At 35.1% G+C, this 16,569-nt stretch overlaps 1 protein-coding gene across 2 annotated transcripts in view; it reads left to right on the forward strand.

Annotated features, from left to right (window-relative positions):
* ADAMTS6 (ADAM metallopeptidase with thrombospondin type 1 motif 6) overlaps positions 1–16,569 on the forward strand; it is a 153,890-nt gene that overhangs the window by 71,859 nt on the left and 65,462 nt on the right. For both annotated transcript variants that reach the window (XM_054186912.1, XM_054186911.1), the window contains 2 exons: positions 333–479; positions 10,026–10,167. In XM_054186912.1, coding sequence (XP_054042887.1) covers positions 333–479; positions 10,026–10,167 — 289 coding nt within the window. The remainder of the gene's footprint in view (positions 1–332; positions 480–10,025; positions 10,168–16,569) is intronic.

Genomic DNA, 16,569 nt, shown 5'->3' on the forward strand with positions numbered 1-16,569 from the left:
TTCCTTATCCAGGTACAATACTAAATGAGGACTGAGTACTCTGTATTTATCTTGCGAGAGTATTGTTAAATTTTCTTTAAAAGCTTTAGAAAATAAGTGAAATGCTTTCTAAAGTATGTGGGAGAAAGGAAAGGTATGTAATTGTGCAGTATTCTGAGAACTGAATAAGCTAAACAGAACTTAACTGATCCTGATTCTCTACTTAAGAGTTCTCCTGTACTGAGTGTGTTCCTTTAGGTCCAACATGATTTCTAAAGGTGACATGAAGTTTTAAGAGATGTCTGATGCTGTAAAAAAGTAATGGACTATTTCTCTCCTCCTCTTTTGGGCAGTTTTGGTATGAATCACGATGGAATTGGAAATTCCTGTGGGACCAAAGGTCATGAAGCAGCAAAGCTAATGGCAGCTCATATTACAGCAAACACCAACCCTTTCTCTTGGTCAGCCTGCAGTCGGGATTACATCACCAGTTTTTTAGAGTAAGTAATTTCTCAAGAAAAATCATGAGTTTCAAAAAATTGGCACCTTTCAGGATAAATAGTAGACATACAGTGACCTGTTCTGGTGGTTTACATTTTTAGAATGAACAGACATAAATCTGGCAAGTCACTTAAGACAGTTCTTTTGTGTAGTGGCGAAAGCTTCTTCTGTGCCATTCTCCACATTACAGTTCTCATTTTTAATCTATTCAAAACATTTGGAAGTGCTGATCATATCTCATTACTTCATTAATCTGAGGGTGAGAAATAGAGAAGGGTGGAATTTGTCTATGAATGGTGGGAAGTATTCTTTTTTCAAATACATGCATAATGTGAAGGAGTCTAATGAAAAGAAAAAGGTTGTAGCCCTGTTTCTTGTGCATTTCATTCTCCAGATTTTTTTCATGCAGTCTGGTGGGTTTTTATCTGTCAATGTTCTTTGGTAGCATCGGTGATAATGTAAAGATTATAGGAAAGGATAGCATAGATCTTTATATTAATACCTTAAAATTGTGATAATCAATACTTCTGTGGTGATTTTTATACAGAAGTAGATTGCTACCTGAAATTTTACTTCTATATGAAAAAGATTGGAACAGTCAAAATATGTTAATCTCAAAAATGTGCTTATAGCAATCTGTATATACGATTGGTATGTATGATGCAATTGGTACATACGATGCATAATGAAGCCTTTAAGTGTGTTTTGAATTGTGTAAGACAAACATAGAACTGTGAGTTCACTGAGAGCAGATTAATAACCGGAGTTTTTAAAATGGCATAAGATGGGCTTTATGGGAGCAAATGGCAGTTGTTTGGTAAGTTCAGTGTCATCAGTGCAATTATTCCTTTAAGAAATAAAGGTTGTTCAATAACTCAGACACTTGCTGTATTTTCGGAGATGGACTTAAACCACTCAAGTGGTCTAACCATGAGACTACTAAGAACAAAATGAGCTTCTCTTCCTTTTTCAGGGATCTAACCTCAGAATAAGGTGCTGTATTCTGAATCTTACCTGAAGGGACCATCCAGATCAATAGATTTTCTTTAAGTTGGTTCAAATGTAGCTTCCCACACAATTTAGAGGATCACTGAATTGGTCTGGAGAGGTGTTTTAGCTCCCTATGGAGTCGATGGGCAGAGGCAGATATGTAACGTTGGTGCTGTTCAGAGGAAAAAAATTTCTCTTCAGTTCCTGTATCAGGTTAAGGCATTTTGTATCACACCACTGAACTGTGAACCCATCCAGTTTTATGTACTGGAGATTTTAAGAGGAGTGTCTAAACTAAAGGACACTGAATAAGTCATCCTTACACCCTTAAATATGATATAGGTTTCTCTCAATATAAATTGATTTTCTCAGGAGAGATACGTATGTATTCACGTAACAGTACCATTATAAAAGAAGTATGCAGGGTAGTTTTGTTTTATCATTACCAATCATTTCTGTTAATTCAACACTGTTCCTGTTAGTAGTTTTTCTAGTAAGTCATGCAGCCTAGATTTAAATATGACAAAGAATACGGGTTTTGCATCTCTTCTGAGACATTATTTCACAGCTTGGTAGTTCTGACTGTAAGCTTACGGTTCAGTTATCTTGTAGCATTTGGGGGTTTGTTTCTTAGTGTTACAGTTCTGCTGTTCTCTGTCTCATTTACTTCTATTTGTTGCTCTCCTCTGAACTCCGTTTTGGTCCCATAATTGTCCTGACAGTAAGTTGTCTATTGATGAAGACATAATTCAACAGATAGCTAAGAAATAATTTTTTATGTATAGGTTTAGAGAAACATGGTAAAATTCCGTGGCTTGTGTTATGCTGCACATGTAATAGAGCTGAACATATCTTCATAGAAATGTTCCCACACAGTTTTAAATTTCAGCCTGAACAAACGTTCTTGCTTCTTTACTTGATATGTACACAGTGACCTTTCAAATTTTTACTGCCAGTTAAAAACATGTTTTGCTTGTGCCTCCTCTATTTATGTTTAATTTTTAAATTTATTTTATGATTTACTGTTAGCATCTCCATTATTCTTCTCTATTCTCTAGGTTTGATTGCAAAATTGTAGCTATATTAACATAAAGCCAGAATAATACTCTGGTGAATCTGTTGCTATAGTTCTAATCTCTTCAGGTTTTTTGAGATACTTGCCTGTCATTGCCAGTGTTTGCCAGCCTACTCGAATTACTACCATCTGTGAATTTCATAAAAAAAAATCACTACTGAAGATACTAAGCGATATTTGAACTAGCATAAAAAAACCCTACCCATAGCAGCTTCAATAATAAATTATCTTTTATAATATTTTAGGTGTATTTTTGTAACCCGGAATATAGATTTTATTTTTTTTCAAAGCCACCTTGGATAAACATTATTTTACACATTGCAATTATGAATAGATTTTCCAATTGTATAGGATACTGTGTTTAATAATGTGCTGAGCCAAAGATAACTTCTTCATCTTATATCATCATAATTTTGCAATCTATTTTTAAAAATGTCAGAGTTCTCAAACGTGATTTGTTAATTGTAAATCTATGCTTCTCATTGTTTGTGGTTCTAATACCCTGTTGATACTTTTTTTTCCTTAAAATAATTGTTTTGTCATTTCATAGAGTAGAATAGGCTGTAAAACTAGTTTTTTTTCTCCCTAGCTTTTCATGTCATCTCCTCAATGACAGCAGGAAGCTGTTGAGATAGAGATACACAGGTACCTGCAGGACAGCTGTCAGAAGCCTAGTTCACTTCTTTTTACCCATTCACACCTTTCCTTAAGGCAGAACAGCTTTAAAAGCAGATACTTTTCTGTTGCAGGTAATGATCAGTGAACAAGAAGCAAAGAAAAATAGCGAGTTTCATGTGGTAGCAATTCCCTGACTGCTCCTGTAAGAACAGAACAGCCTGCATCCAATCAGGAAAAACGAGTCAATTTTTTTCTGATGCTTCTTCATCTTAGCAACAGATGAGGAAAATGCTGATTTAGAGCTTTAGAGGCAAAGCCTCAAGATGTTGTCATCTGTGTCTCCAGATGTTTATTCCAGATAGATTAGACTCTGCCCCCTTTCTTTCCATTTTTCCTCAAGACTGGGAAGACAGCTGGGAGAGGACCCAGTAGACTACAAATAAGGAAGACAAGTGGTTTTTTTCTGTGCTGAATCAGCATGGCTAGTTTAGGATTCATTTAGCTATGTCTAACAAGAAAGATACAAGACAATGGGATGAAATGCAGATACCCAAGCAGAAACCTGAGGCTCTGAGTCTGTATGACTACCACAACACCTTTTAGATTTATTGGCTTGGATCTGGATACAAGTTTGGGCAGGGCTGTCATGGCACCAGGATAATGCAGCTGGAATGAATTTCACTAGAATCTCATTACATGTTCACAGTATTGTATGGTAAGGTAGATTAGTGTGGATTTACTAGGTTACCATCTTGGGTCACCACATACTACAGCACTTCTGCATGGTGTGCCATTTTGTAGTGTAGATACCACATTGTTTTTTATCATCAGGCAGAAGCATTTTGAAACAAAAGTCATCCTGGTGACACTCAAACTACAGCCTCACCTTCATCCTTCTTTTCGTCAAGACTTTCTTAAAACTACACCCAGAAACATATTTTCCAGACTGAGGCTACTGAGGAATAGCCTTTAAGTATCACATAGAAGTTATGAATTCAGTTTTGCAGGATGGACAGACAGAGGATGAATATGGCTCAAAGGATGATAATAAGACAAGGCAAAACTATGTATTGCTAATAGATCTATCAGAACTCTCAAGAGGGATGGCCAGCCAGCATAGGCTCTCAAATGGCCAAAGAAAATAACTTTTTACTAGCAAAAACATTCCTTCTAGCACATAATAGTTGGAAGATTGACTGAATTCAGTTCATCAATTGAATTGTTCATAAGTGCTTTACAATAGCTTTAAATTTCACTAACCTTTTATGGAATTAAATGCAGAAATACTCACAGAGAATTGAAGGGTTGGAGAGCAGTGTCAGAGAAGAGAGATTCCTGTGAGAGCAGTAGAAACCCTTAATAACTGTTTATAGGAGAAATGGACCAAGCCTAAAAATATTGTTTGTGACTGAAAACCAATTAGTATAAATTTAATTCCATGCAGCATGTGGAATTTTTTTTATATATATATATATATATACACACACATATATATGCATATAACATGCAAGTTTCATTATATCCATCTTATATTTATACAGCGTGCCTATAGAGCCATGTAGATACCTAGATGTAAAGAAGAGAACTTTTTTGCTTAGAATTCTTTATTCAATTACTTTTATGTTTTGTAATAACAAAATCTGGGTGATTTCTGGAATCATAGTTCCATTAACCTTGTCAGTATCAGATAGGAGAACGTGTTAGAAGAAGCCAGAGGGCCAACTCTATCTTTCAAAGGCAGGATTGCATTTTGAAGATGAATGGAGGAGAACCAGGAGTCTTTAAACTATTTGAGTAAGTAAGATCTCTCATGGGCAATTCTTGGAGAGACTCTAGGATTGCCATACAGCGGGATTTAGATCGGAGACTACACATTCCTAACTCTGGAAAAGAGCCAAAACTACCTTGGTCCAAGCAAGCTTATCTAGACAATATGAAAAGTCATCCAGTGTTTGGGCCCAGACGTCATCTGCCCAAGAATCTTGGACATACAAGTAAATATGCAAGATAAATATAGGATACGCGTATATATTGCTATCTATGGCAGATTGGCCAGTCCCCTGGTACTCCAGAAACCTAAATTAACTTCTAAAAAAAGTACAAACCAAGACTAGTTTTGAAAGATAAGGTCACATCAATCATATCAAAATTTAATATCTGTTTCTAGAAATCAATGGAGAAAATTTACATTCAGTATTATCTGTTGATTTACACTTTGGATTATAATTTGATTCTTTTTTCTAGGATTTTTTTTTAGCTAACAGATAACTGAATAAAAAGCATATGTCCCCAGTTACTGTAGATTTCTGAAAATTTCAAAGTCTTATGTTTTGCTTAAAAGGCTACCCAGTTAAAAAAAACCACAACAGCTTCTGTAATCATGGGCTGACAATCTATTTTTGAGCGTTGACTTTGCAAGTATTACTCTTTTTCTACCTCTTGGGTTATGTAAATTTAAAGACATTCTAAATGGGAGAATCAGCAGCAGATTCCCATTAACTTATTCATAGAATGTTTGACAAAATAAATACAGAAGGCAAATTGGCCAGACGCATTTTGGTAGGTGGATGATTTTGATAGATGGACCAATAGATTTTTTCCTAATACCTCTGCTGGAAAATTATTCAAATAAATAAAAGCATGCTTTGGAACATAGACCATATTGTGGAGGAAAGTATACAGTAGCAAATTACCTACTCCAAACAAAAGAAAAATTGAGTATTATGAAAAGATTGTGCAAAATTAGAGAGGCTTTGCTAGGAAATAGAAAACAAGACATAGAGCCAGCCTTGCATAAAAGACTGGAAAGAAGTAGAATTTCTCATGATTGAGTGGTAAATCCTCATCAATATCTGAATTTCCCTAACATTCAGGAATGTTTTCATTTAGTAATCGTATTCTGGTTCATTGTAATTTTAAACATACCACTCCAAATCAGACTTCCATTACTTACACCCTCCTTCTGGAAATATTTATGTTATTATCTGTAGACCATTGAGCAATCTGCAGAGTTTATTCATTAGTGTCAAGCAGCTTTTGTAACCTGTACAGAGATATATGCTGGTGCTCTTTAAAAATCAGTTTTTACTTAGTAAAAGTACATAATAAATATGAAGTAAGGGTTCTTTTAGGAGCCAAATTTTATATATAGATATGTAAACTATTCATGGGTTTATATCTATGTATATGTATAAAATGCACTACATTTATACTTTAATAATTTTATTTTTTCCCCTCATATTTTTATGGATAATTTGGCAACAGAATTAAATAAAACATTATGTATCCTATCCATATATTTACCTATATGATTGTTTAGCTAAAATAGATAATTACAAATATTTATAATACATTTAATTTATGATTGTTAATCATGGCTTGCATTATAGTCCACATCATTATTATGAATGAGACAATTCTGTAACATTCTGTAACATTCAAAACCTTTTTTCAGTGCTAGTGTTCCAGCCAGTAGTTTCTTCAACCATTAAAGGAGTTGTGTTGTACTGTGTGTGTTGCAGAGATATTTAGGAATAGATACTGTAATAGGAGCATAAACCCTGAAATGTCTACATCTGTGGGTTTTGTATTTTCTCTTTACTGGCCTTGGATACAACAGCGATGTCTGTACAGAGGTGACGACCCTCACTTTTGCATTGTTCAGTCTGTAAAGATGCTAACATTGAATCCCCGCTTGCTGTAATTTTGACCAAGCAGTTAACAGGGATAGCATGTTTGAGATCTTAAGCTTTCAGAGAATGCTCTAGTATCCTTATATCTTTCCAAACAGAAGATTAATTTGCTATCCGGTGATATTAAAATGCAAAAAAAATGTTTAAATTATATTGTAGACTGTTTTACAAAGGTCTCCTGAGACGCTACACTGGAGTACAGGAATGAAGCGATGTTGAGATTAGCTATAAATCAAACCAGTCCCTCTGTGTCTCATAAAACCTAACCTCATGAAATTAACCTAAAATTAGGAAAATGACAGAAAATGAGAAAGTCTTTGAGTACCAGTAGTTTGTTGTGGAGTAAATAATGTGTGTACGGATGAGTTTGAGATCATCTTATTTCTATTGCAAACACTAAAGATTTATTTATCCACTACCTGTTCAAAAATATAGACACTCTGCAGGGATATCCTGTAGGTTTTTTGACTTTGTATATGCTTCCTGTGTGAGATAAAATCACAAAGCACAGAAGCAATTGTGAGTAGAAATATTTGGGCATTCTTTTCCTTCCTATGATGTTTTTTACATCTGCACAAAGGGCTTTTTTCACTTTTATAGGCCTGATTGATAATAACTATTAGATCTCTGCTTATAAAGTGCACTGATACCCTTATTCTTCTTGCACCCTTTTGGTTCATTCCCTTAGATATAGCAGATATTTTTTTTCCCCTCAAGTATCTGGGTTTTGCTTTGGTGGAGCAAAGAGAAAGGGTGAAGAACAAGGTCATAGACTCAAGAGTATTACACCATTCCTGACTCAAATAGAAATGTTCTGGAAAAGTTATATGATCCTAAGCCTGTATTCATCCTTTGCGCAGCTTTGGTGAGATCTTTCATTACCAATGGGAAATCCCTGGTTTTATTACTGTGTTTTATAACGCATGCTGTTTGTTTTCCAAAATGCTTCAATTCACACAATACAGTATTAGATTCTCATAGTAAGTTTGTAAAATGTGTCAATTTTATTCAACTACTTCAGAGAAATAATAGAACTGAAGCAGAAGGAAAGAGAGAAATTTTCAGTCAGAGGTGGTGATGTAATGTAGCTAGTGAGTGAACGACTGCTTAGTAGTCATTTTCTTGCTTTTTTACTACTATAACAATATTTCATTATTGTAAAAATCCTGTCATTAGAGCAGAAGAGGCATATTTTTGTATTTGCTACACAGATTTTGACTTACATTTCTGCAATTATATGTCTTACGATACATAATTTAAAGTGAATTTAAAGATTGAGATTTGGTTCTGTAATCTAATCTGTACAGGGGTACATAGGCCTATGGAGAGAGTCAACGAAGGTGTTAAGAGTTTTTAAATGCTGTGCCCTTGGCTGGCTGTTTACAGGATCACAGTTTGCAGACCAAACTCTTGCACTATGGGAATCGATGGAAATGTTCCCATCATATGCAGTACTAGCTCAAGCTGATGTCAAATGCTAAACTTCCCACTGCTTGTTCAAGCAAAGTTCCGATCTGCAGTTTGGTCCAGACAGTGCAGACAATTCCAATTCATATTGGAATTATTAACATGTACTCCTCATACACCCAAAATACAACACTGAACTATTTCAAAAGAATGTAGGATAGTTTCCCAATTTCTGCTGTTGGAAAATATATATGCTTGCAATAATTAAAACTGGAATAAAGGAGCAAGTACATTATTTTTTATGACAGAACCTCACAACTGATATTTTAAAGATAGATTTCAGCTGAGGGGGTATGTGTGTTTGTGTGTGCGCGCGGGTGAGTCACGCTAATTTGGATTAGTGACCGAATGTAATATTTTTTTCTGTATTTACCTGGTTATTGCCTTAGTTTCTGTTTGCCGCCTTCTGAAATGAATTGCCTTCTTCTGACACAACAAGGCAGTTGTTTTTCTGTGTTTTTCCAAAGGGTTTATTGTAATATTTCAAAGAATTTAATAAAATAGAGTTAAAAGGAGAACGTAAAATGTGTAGTTAAAGGGGGCTTTTTGCTCTTTTTTTATCTGCAGATGAAAAGTATATAAAATTGGAGATCTCCAAAAAACAGTGTAGAACATTCGCTTCTGAAATTATGTTCCTTTGGCAAGTTGCATGGAAAAGATTTGGAAAAAAAACCATAAGTGCTGGCGAAATTTGTAGGAATGTCGGAAAAAAATTTAAAGTGTTGGCATAAGAATTCTTTAAAAATCCTCACTTATTCACATGTGAAATGAAAGTAAAAAAGCATCTGTCCTCTTTTATGCACACTGACTAAATAAAACCAAATAATTATATTTAGCAAAGTACAAAGTTTTCTAAACAGAACTCTGTCTGCATTTGGCTTGCTTTGTTATTTATCCCACTACACTAAAATATCGTGGTCAAATATGGGCATATTTTGGAAAAAACCCACCAACCACCAAACAAAACAGTGATTATAAAAGAAGAAAATATTAAAGTTTTCAAAGATTATGATCTTAGTTCTAACATGAAATTTTTAAGATGAGGAAAGGTCTTGGATCCTTACAAAGTTTTTCACTTGCCCTAGTATAGGTAAATTTGAAGACCCTGCAGAATTTTTACCACTGTAACTGTTTTGTTCATAGAAATGGAAGAAAAGCATGCATGTCAAGGTCCTAATCCTATAAACATTTAGTCATATTGAAATTTAAAAGTGTTTTATATAAACCAATTGAGCTGCTCATACCTGTAAGATTGTACTTAGCTGTTTGAAGGATCGGAAAGGTCGTTAAGAATTGTAAACTGAATTTCTTTGATTTGCTTAATTTGTTTATTTTTTCATTCTATGACCAAATGTAGCTATTCTTCAGTGAAAACAAATAGGAATCTTAAAACAAAAATGAAAATCAGTCTTGTGTGGCTCAGTAATTATCGTACTTTTAAAAAGGATAATATATGAAATCTATTTAACAATCTAAAATAAGCATTTTTGTTAATAATAATGATGAAAAATTATTTTGATCTTTTAATTCCCTCTAATTACTTTTTCTTTTTACTATGGGTGTACCATCTCACTGTTTGTTTATTGCAATCATATTTGTTTCACACCCAATGCTGTTAAAAGTAAGAATTAGATACGTGATATCATTACTGTGATTTACAGTCAGTAGAATTCCTAATTGATTTGGTCCTTTATGTTGAACAGTTCGGGCCGTGGTACTTGCCTTGATAATGAGCCTCCCAAGCGTGACTTTCTTTATCCAGCTGTGGCCCCAGGTCAGGTGTATGATGCTGATGAACAGTGTCGCTTCCAGTATGGAGCAACATCCCGCCAATGTAAATACGGGGTAAGAAGTCTTAATCCTTATGCTGAGTGTTCTGCTGAGTCATTTGTATATATTCCTTTATAACATAAATCTTTAGTTAGATGCAGTAGTGGGTTACAGATCTCCGATAGCATGTCTGGTGCCATCATACGGAAGCAAAGGGTACATTTTAATCCTTATGCTGCATCTTTTGCTTGAGTCATTTGTATGTACTGTACACCAAAATGTGTGGGTAACGATGAGCTGGGGAAAGCATTCTTTAATTTTAGGAAAAAAAGGAGCCCGTAACACTTGACCCTGCTCCTCGTAAAGCGTACTACAGAATTTTCCCTGATTTCAGTTAAATGAGATCAGGTTCACATTGTATTAATCTTGAAACATGAAATCTGTTGTGTTGGCTTTTCTTTTCAATTTAAAGCTGCATTTTGAAATTACTTTTGTACTTCTATTCATTTGTCAGGTCTGGGTTTCTTTTCTCCCCCCACTCCATACCCCCCTTACCCTCCCCCCCACCCCCCGACTTTGAGTTTATTGTTTCTCACATTGTCCAGATCTCTTTTTGGAAAGATGAATTACAGTTATAGAAACAGAGAAACATGAAGCTAGATAGCTAAATAGAATACTGAATAACTAAGTACTAGCAAATCTTTTACCACAAGTACCAGTGTGCAATAATTAAGGTAAATAAATTTACAGTAGAAATAAAGACCTGCACATGCAGGCCATTATGCAATAAATTTATAAATAATTAAAACCTTGCAGCCCAAAGTACGTAGTGAAAGGATGCATTCTGCTGTGTTTGTCATCAAATAATCATCTGAGACTAAATTAAATAAACCTTGAAAACGTATCTACTGATTTAAAAGTAAATAGTTTTAATATTTTAATTTTTAGACTATTCAAATAAAACAATGTAATCATTTAATTTATAGTCTATTTACTTCTCTAAAGGCTAGCTACAAAGAAAGTCCAGTTTTAATATCCCTGGGGTGATAAATACAGTATTACTCCTGGGATACCTCTTTGGCAGATCACATTGGGCAAGGGATTTAAAAGCTGTATGTAGCTGACTGAGTAGCTCACTGGGTCTTCTACTCCAGATCCCTCATCAAACCTCTTTTGGCCTTCATTGTTCCTCTTTAAGTTCTCACTTCCCACCGCTGTTCTTTAAGGGCCCTTTTTCCTGTCACTACATCTAAGTCATACCTTTTTTTTCTTTTTTTTTCTTACAAATTCTCACCACACACACTCTTTTATTTTCAGACTAAGGAAATCTGCAGGTATTTAATCCATGATTTATAGTGCAGCCTTTGGAGATATACTGCATTTTAAATTAAACTGGAAAGTTAATAATGTGCAAAACCTGGCTTTTCCACATATGTGTAATTTTTTTCAAACACCGCTAAACTACGTAATCATTGTTATGATGATCACACTGCATAGTGCGCCTTCTTTCTTAAACCAGTTTCTAAACCACAAACAATTGGAAGTAATGAAGATGTGTAGGTAATCTTGGCGTTCTGCCTTCTGCTTTCTTTTTGGTTTAAAGTTTTTTTGCGGGATTCCCTTATAGTTACAAAAAAGAGGTCGACACTTAATTGAGGCAATAATTAAAAGAAGTTATGTCTTCATGTGACATTAGAAGTCCTCTGAATTGATCTAGTGTGTTGTGTTCCATCAGTGTGCCATCAATGTGAGCATAATTTTAATGTGTCTCAGAAAAAAACAACCCCTATATTTAATAATAGGATTCAGACTGCATATATTGATATAACAGGTTATTGTAGAAGTCTGGTAATATCCACTCCAAGAAATGATATACATTTAAAATAGTACCTACATTTTAAAATATTATCCTCCATGGCCATCATGCTCTGAAAATGCAATCATGATGATTATGATCGTACAGATTTCAAGTGATAATTTTGAAGGGGAAGAAAAAAAAAGTCTTTGGAAGCTGGTAGTCCAGACGGAAAAGATCCACAAGAAAAACCCATTCATATATGAAAAGGTTTTTAGAACTGAGCAGGGGAACTAGATCTAGATACCGGGAAAAGCTAAGTTGAATACTCTGCTCAACTTTTTCACTATCAAAAGTAAACAGGAAGTGCTTTGGATAGTTCTATTTGATGTACATTTCACATGAAGATGCCATTAATAGTTCATTGATCTTATTCTAACAGACACGTGCAACTATAGACAGAAAAACGTAGTAAAAATCCCTAATTAACAGTGGACCTAATTTATATACTGACTTCTTTCTAGCGCTTCTTTTAACCCTTTTTATTTGAAGTGCCTGGTAAAAAAGGGGTAGAGGAGGTTTTCCAACATGGGGTTTGCTGACCCAGAAGGAAATAAATTCTAAACCAAAGGGAAATCTCAGAGAAAATTGCTTGCCTTTTTCTCTTGCTCATGTTCTTTACTCATTTATGGTAGTAAGACATGACAAGAGAAACAGTCGAACTATCAAATCAGAGGCCAAAAAATAAGTGTCTCCTTTAGGCTTTGATGTAGCTGTTGAGATACTTGGTGTTTTTAAAGTAACTTGGAAAATCTACGTATTCTTTCTGCTTTGGAATTCTGTCGTAATGTCTTAGTAGCCTTTAGAAAAATTACCTCTTTCAGCTATCTAGCTTTAATGCTAATCTGTGTTCATTGCCTTTTCTCCCGTATTTCCTCATCCATTCCCTCTGTATGTTTATTTTAAACTGGTGCTTTTGATCATAGATCATGTCCTAATCCTGCAAAGAATTTTGCACATTTATGTACCTGATGCCTTTCTCACGTAGGAACTTGAAGTTAAATACATGGAGAGGTGTTTGAATGATTAAGGCATCAGAACTAAAGTACTAAAAGGGCTGCAGGTTTCTGCCTTTCTCTGTGTTTACTTACAAGGAGCCAATTTGACCTTAAAAGGAGCTCTTTGGTAGTTGTTTCGACACTGTTGTAAGTACTAGACCTAATTAAACGGTTTAGTCACTTACGGACAGAGCCGTTTCAGCAAAAGTGTTGTGGCTGTTGGTCAGATTTCCTTGCATTGTTCAGCACATTAACTCAGACAAGAATTCAAACAGACACTTTAGCTCTTTAAGCTGAAAAAATAAAATGCCATATTAGCAAGTAGGCAGTGATCCTGCTAATGTTACATGTGCATTGTTCTTTATAATAACTTTACACCATTTCTACTACAGGGGCAATTTTACAGAATTTAATTGAAGAAATAAATAGTTTGAATAAAGAATTGAGAGGCAATGTCTCAAGCTACTTAAAATATTTAATTTTTAGGGTACGCTTTCCTATTCAGGGGATCGTTAAGTTTATGACCTACAGTGAGACAAATTATAATGGTGTAAATTTCACCATATAATACTGATGCATAGCTTTTTCCTAAAGGCAATACATGCTTCCAGGTATCTTACTGGATTCACTGCAGTGGGAGATTTAGAGGTTATTAGGAACAGTGCTATTTCCTCTTCATTTATGTAGCTACTGGATATGCTATGTCGTCTAGGGTGATGCAGTGTGAATTCTCTTCTGCTGATTATCGAGTGTGTCTCAGTTCTTTGCTCTGTTTGTATACCAGTTCCCCTGATAGTTCAGAACGTTTTCCAATCCTTTTGTTTAGGTGAGTGTAAGGAGAACTTCTCTCATTGACTCCTTACCTCCTTAACCTTGGGCATCTGCCTACTAACAGTTGGCTGTTTGCGGTCTCTGGGTTAACTCAGGAAAGAATTCCAGTCTTGACTTTGAATTTCTCTGTTTTATGAGTTTAAGTAATACCTGGAATATGCTTGACGGTAATTTACAGATTTTGCGGTTCAAAATAACGCTTTGCTTTAGAGCTGGTCCCCACATTTTTAGGAGAGAGGCTAAAACCTCAGACATTTTAATAGCAGTTAATACTTTATGCATATGGTTGATATTGCTGTGGTGCATTTTATGATCTGTGAAGCTGTTGGCTGCTAGCATGGTTTTCAGAGATAGTGCCTTACAATTCTTTGGTATACCTTTTTTGCATTTTGTGCTTTTCCACCATCATTGGTGTCAGTAAATACTTTGAGTAGGGAGCAAAGGGGGCAAATGCTCCTTTCCTTTGGATACATGACTTCACTGAAATCAGCAGGACCTCTCTTTGTATTTCACGCTAGAGTTTCACACATCAGGTAATGTATTTTAGCTGATGACAGGTAGCTCTCTTCTTTGTCATGGTCTTATGTTTGCAATTTAAGTTCTCTAGTTAGTTTGCCAACAAAAATAGCTTTACACTCAAATACCAGTTTTTACTCATTTTTGTTAATGCGTTTTGGAGGACAGACAGAGTTCAAGCTATGAACTTGCTGCTTGTAAACAGGCAGAATGAAGATATATTCTCAGAAGGAGTCCTTCTGCCTTCAATAGCTTCCTTGCATTAGTTGTCTCTAGGAATTTTTTAATGAGTTATGGGAAGTGGCCATAAAGTTAATTACCATTAATGGAAAGTTGCTGGGAAAGTGTTGATTACAGAAATACAGGACATGCAGCTGTCATACCTTCCCTGCTTCCTAGTTTCCCACATGTCAATTCAGAGACAGAATAGTTTAACTGAATTAGTTAGTAATAACCAAAAGAAAACAACATGGGTCAGCTAACTTTCAAATCCAGGAGAGTAAACAAATTGCTATACACAACCTTTCTACAATATTTCTTCTAGGGCAAAGTAGCCTGAATTACAATTGACCCTTATAATCAGGTGTACAAACTTTAATGTTAGTGAATTAAACTGTCACTTTTTTCATGAAACACAAATGTGATTTACTCTAGTTAAGTAAAGAGAGGAATTAAGCTTGATGTAGGGTTTTTACAGGAAGGTGAAAGCAGATTCTGGAAGCTGTTTTTTCAGAAAGAAAGGCAGAGAAGCCACTGGTGTGTCTTCGCACCAGAACTGTTCCCTTTTGTTCCCTTGCCCATTGATACTGTGACTAGGATTGTGCATTTAGTTGAATCTGTACATCATACATAGTAACTCACTGAAAAGTGACTTTTTTTCCCCCCAGCTTCATACATCATACCACGGCTAAATTGCTTTGTACTTGGTGTTTGTTAGCAGAGCATAGGTAGTTCAATCAGATGGATTTATATTACATTGCTCACAAACTGGTGTTAAAAGTATGTGTAGACAAAGAGAGAAACTGATATTCTGTCATTTTTAAACCTTTCCATTATTTTTTATTTCATAAGATGTTGCCAGTCAAGTGCAAAACCTCATCACTATTGTGCAGGATTTTTCCATTTAGAATTATTAAAGTTTCAAGCTTTTCTTGTGTAAGGATTTACAGGATTGTGCTGTGATTAAGAACATTGGAAACACTTCCAGCTTTATTCTTAAAGAGAATTTTGTTCCCTCTTGTTTTTAAGATTAGGATGCGTATAGCCAAGGGAAATCCCAGAAGTTTTCCTCTTTCTAGAATCCTAAAGTAGTTTTACATCCTTTTTTTGTATCTTTTTCTAACAAGTTCCTGTAGTCCCCTTTCTTCTTTCCTAGGACTATCTTGTCTCCAAGCCCCCTTTCTCCTTCTCTCTCTCTCTTTTTTTTTTTCTCTTTCTCTCTCTTTCACAAGAGACGCAGATGTAACACCAATGTGCCTGGATCTTATGAAAGCTGTTTAAAAAGTGGAAGGGAAAGCTAGTGATCAAAGCAGGAGGAGTGCATTAGATTACAGGAGAAGCAATAATAAGATTCCAGGTACTGGAATGTGGTTTGAATAAGGATCAGATAGGTTGCATGGGTTTGAAAGGGAAGATGCTACTTGGAAGTGATTGACCTTGTGGGGCTTCTGTAGTTTCCATAAGGTTCACATAAGCACCCAATGTTTAGGAAAGAATGCTGGTAACATAATACGGATGTACAACTTAAGCTTCGGATTCTATTTCACGTTCTTTCAGCATGTTGTGATTCATAACATGCTGCACCACTTAATGAGCATTTGGTAGTGGAACACTAAAATTGTATCTTTTTTTGGGTGCTTATCTGAACTAAACTTTGAATCTTCTGAAGTTTATCCATAATTATAGTCTTCTAGTTTTAATCGTGTTGACAGCAGTATTTCAGCAGTGAGGCTGAAATTACTCTAGATTGATGCTTTTCAGGTCTGAATTGTAAGTTACAATTCAAGCTAATTACTTTTATGCTCTATGTTAGCAAATGCTCATCAAGAGATGCAGCATATTATACATTAAACATGATGAAGTAACATAAAATCCTGATTAACTTTTTAAAATTTTATGAACAAAAAATGAAACTCCCAAATTATCATAGTTTAATATGCATTGTGAATGTATTTCCCATCTTATTTTTTTTTAATATTATGGGCCAAACTGCTGACTTTTGTTGGAGGCTTTCATTACTGTTGAAAACATTAAGAACAGCACAGCAATTTGATCTTT

This window comes from Rissa tridactyla, chromosome Z, assembly GCF_028500815.1.
Source record: "Rissa tridactyla isolate bRisTri1 chromosome Z, bRisTri1.patW.cur.20221130, whole genome shotgun sequence".
Classification (NCBI taxonomy): Eukaryota; Metazoa; Chordata; class Aves; order Charadriiformes; family Laridae; genus Rissa; species Rissa tridactyla.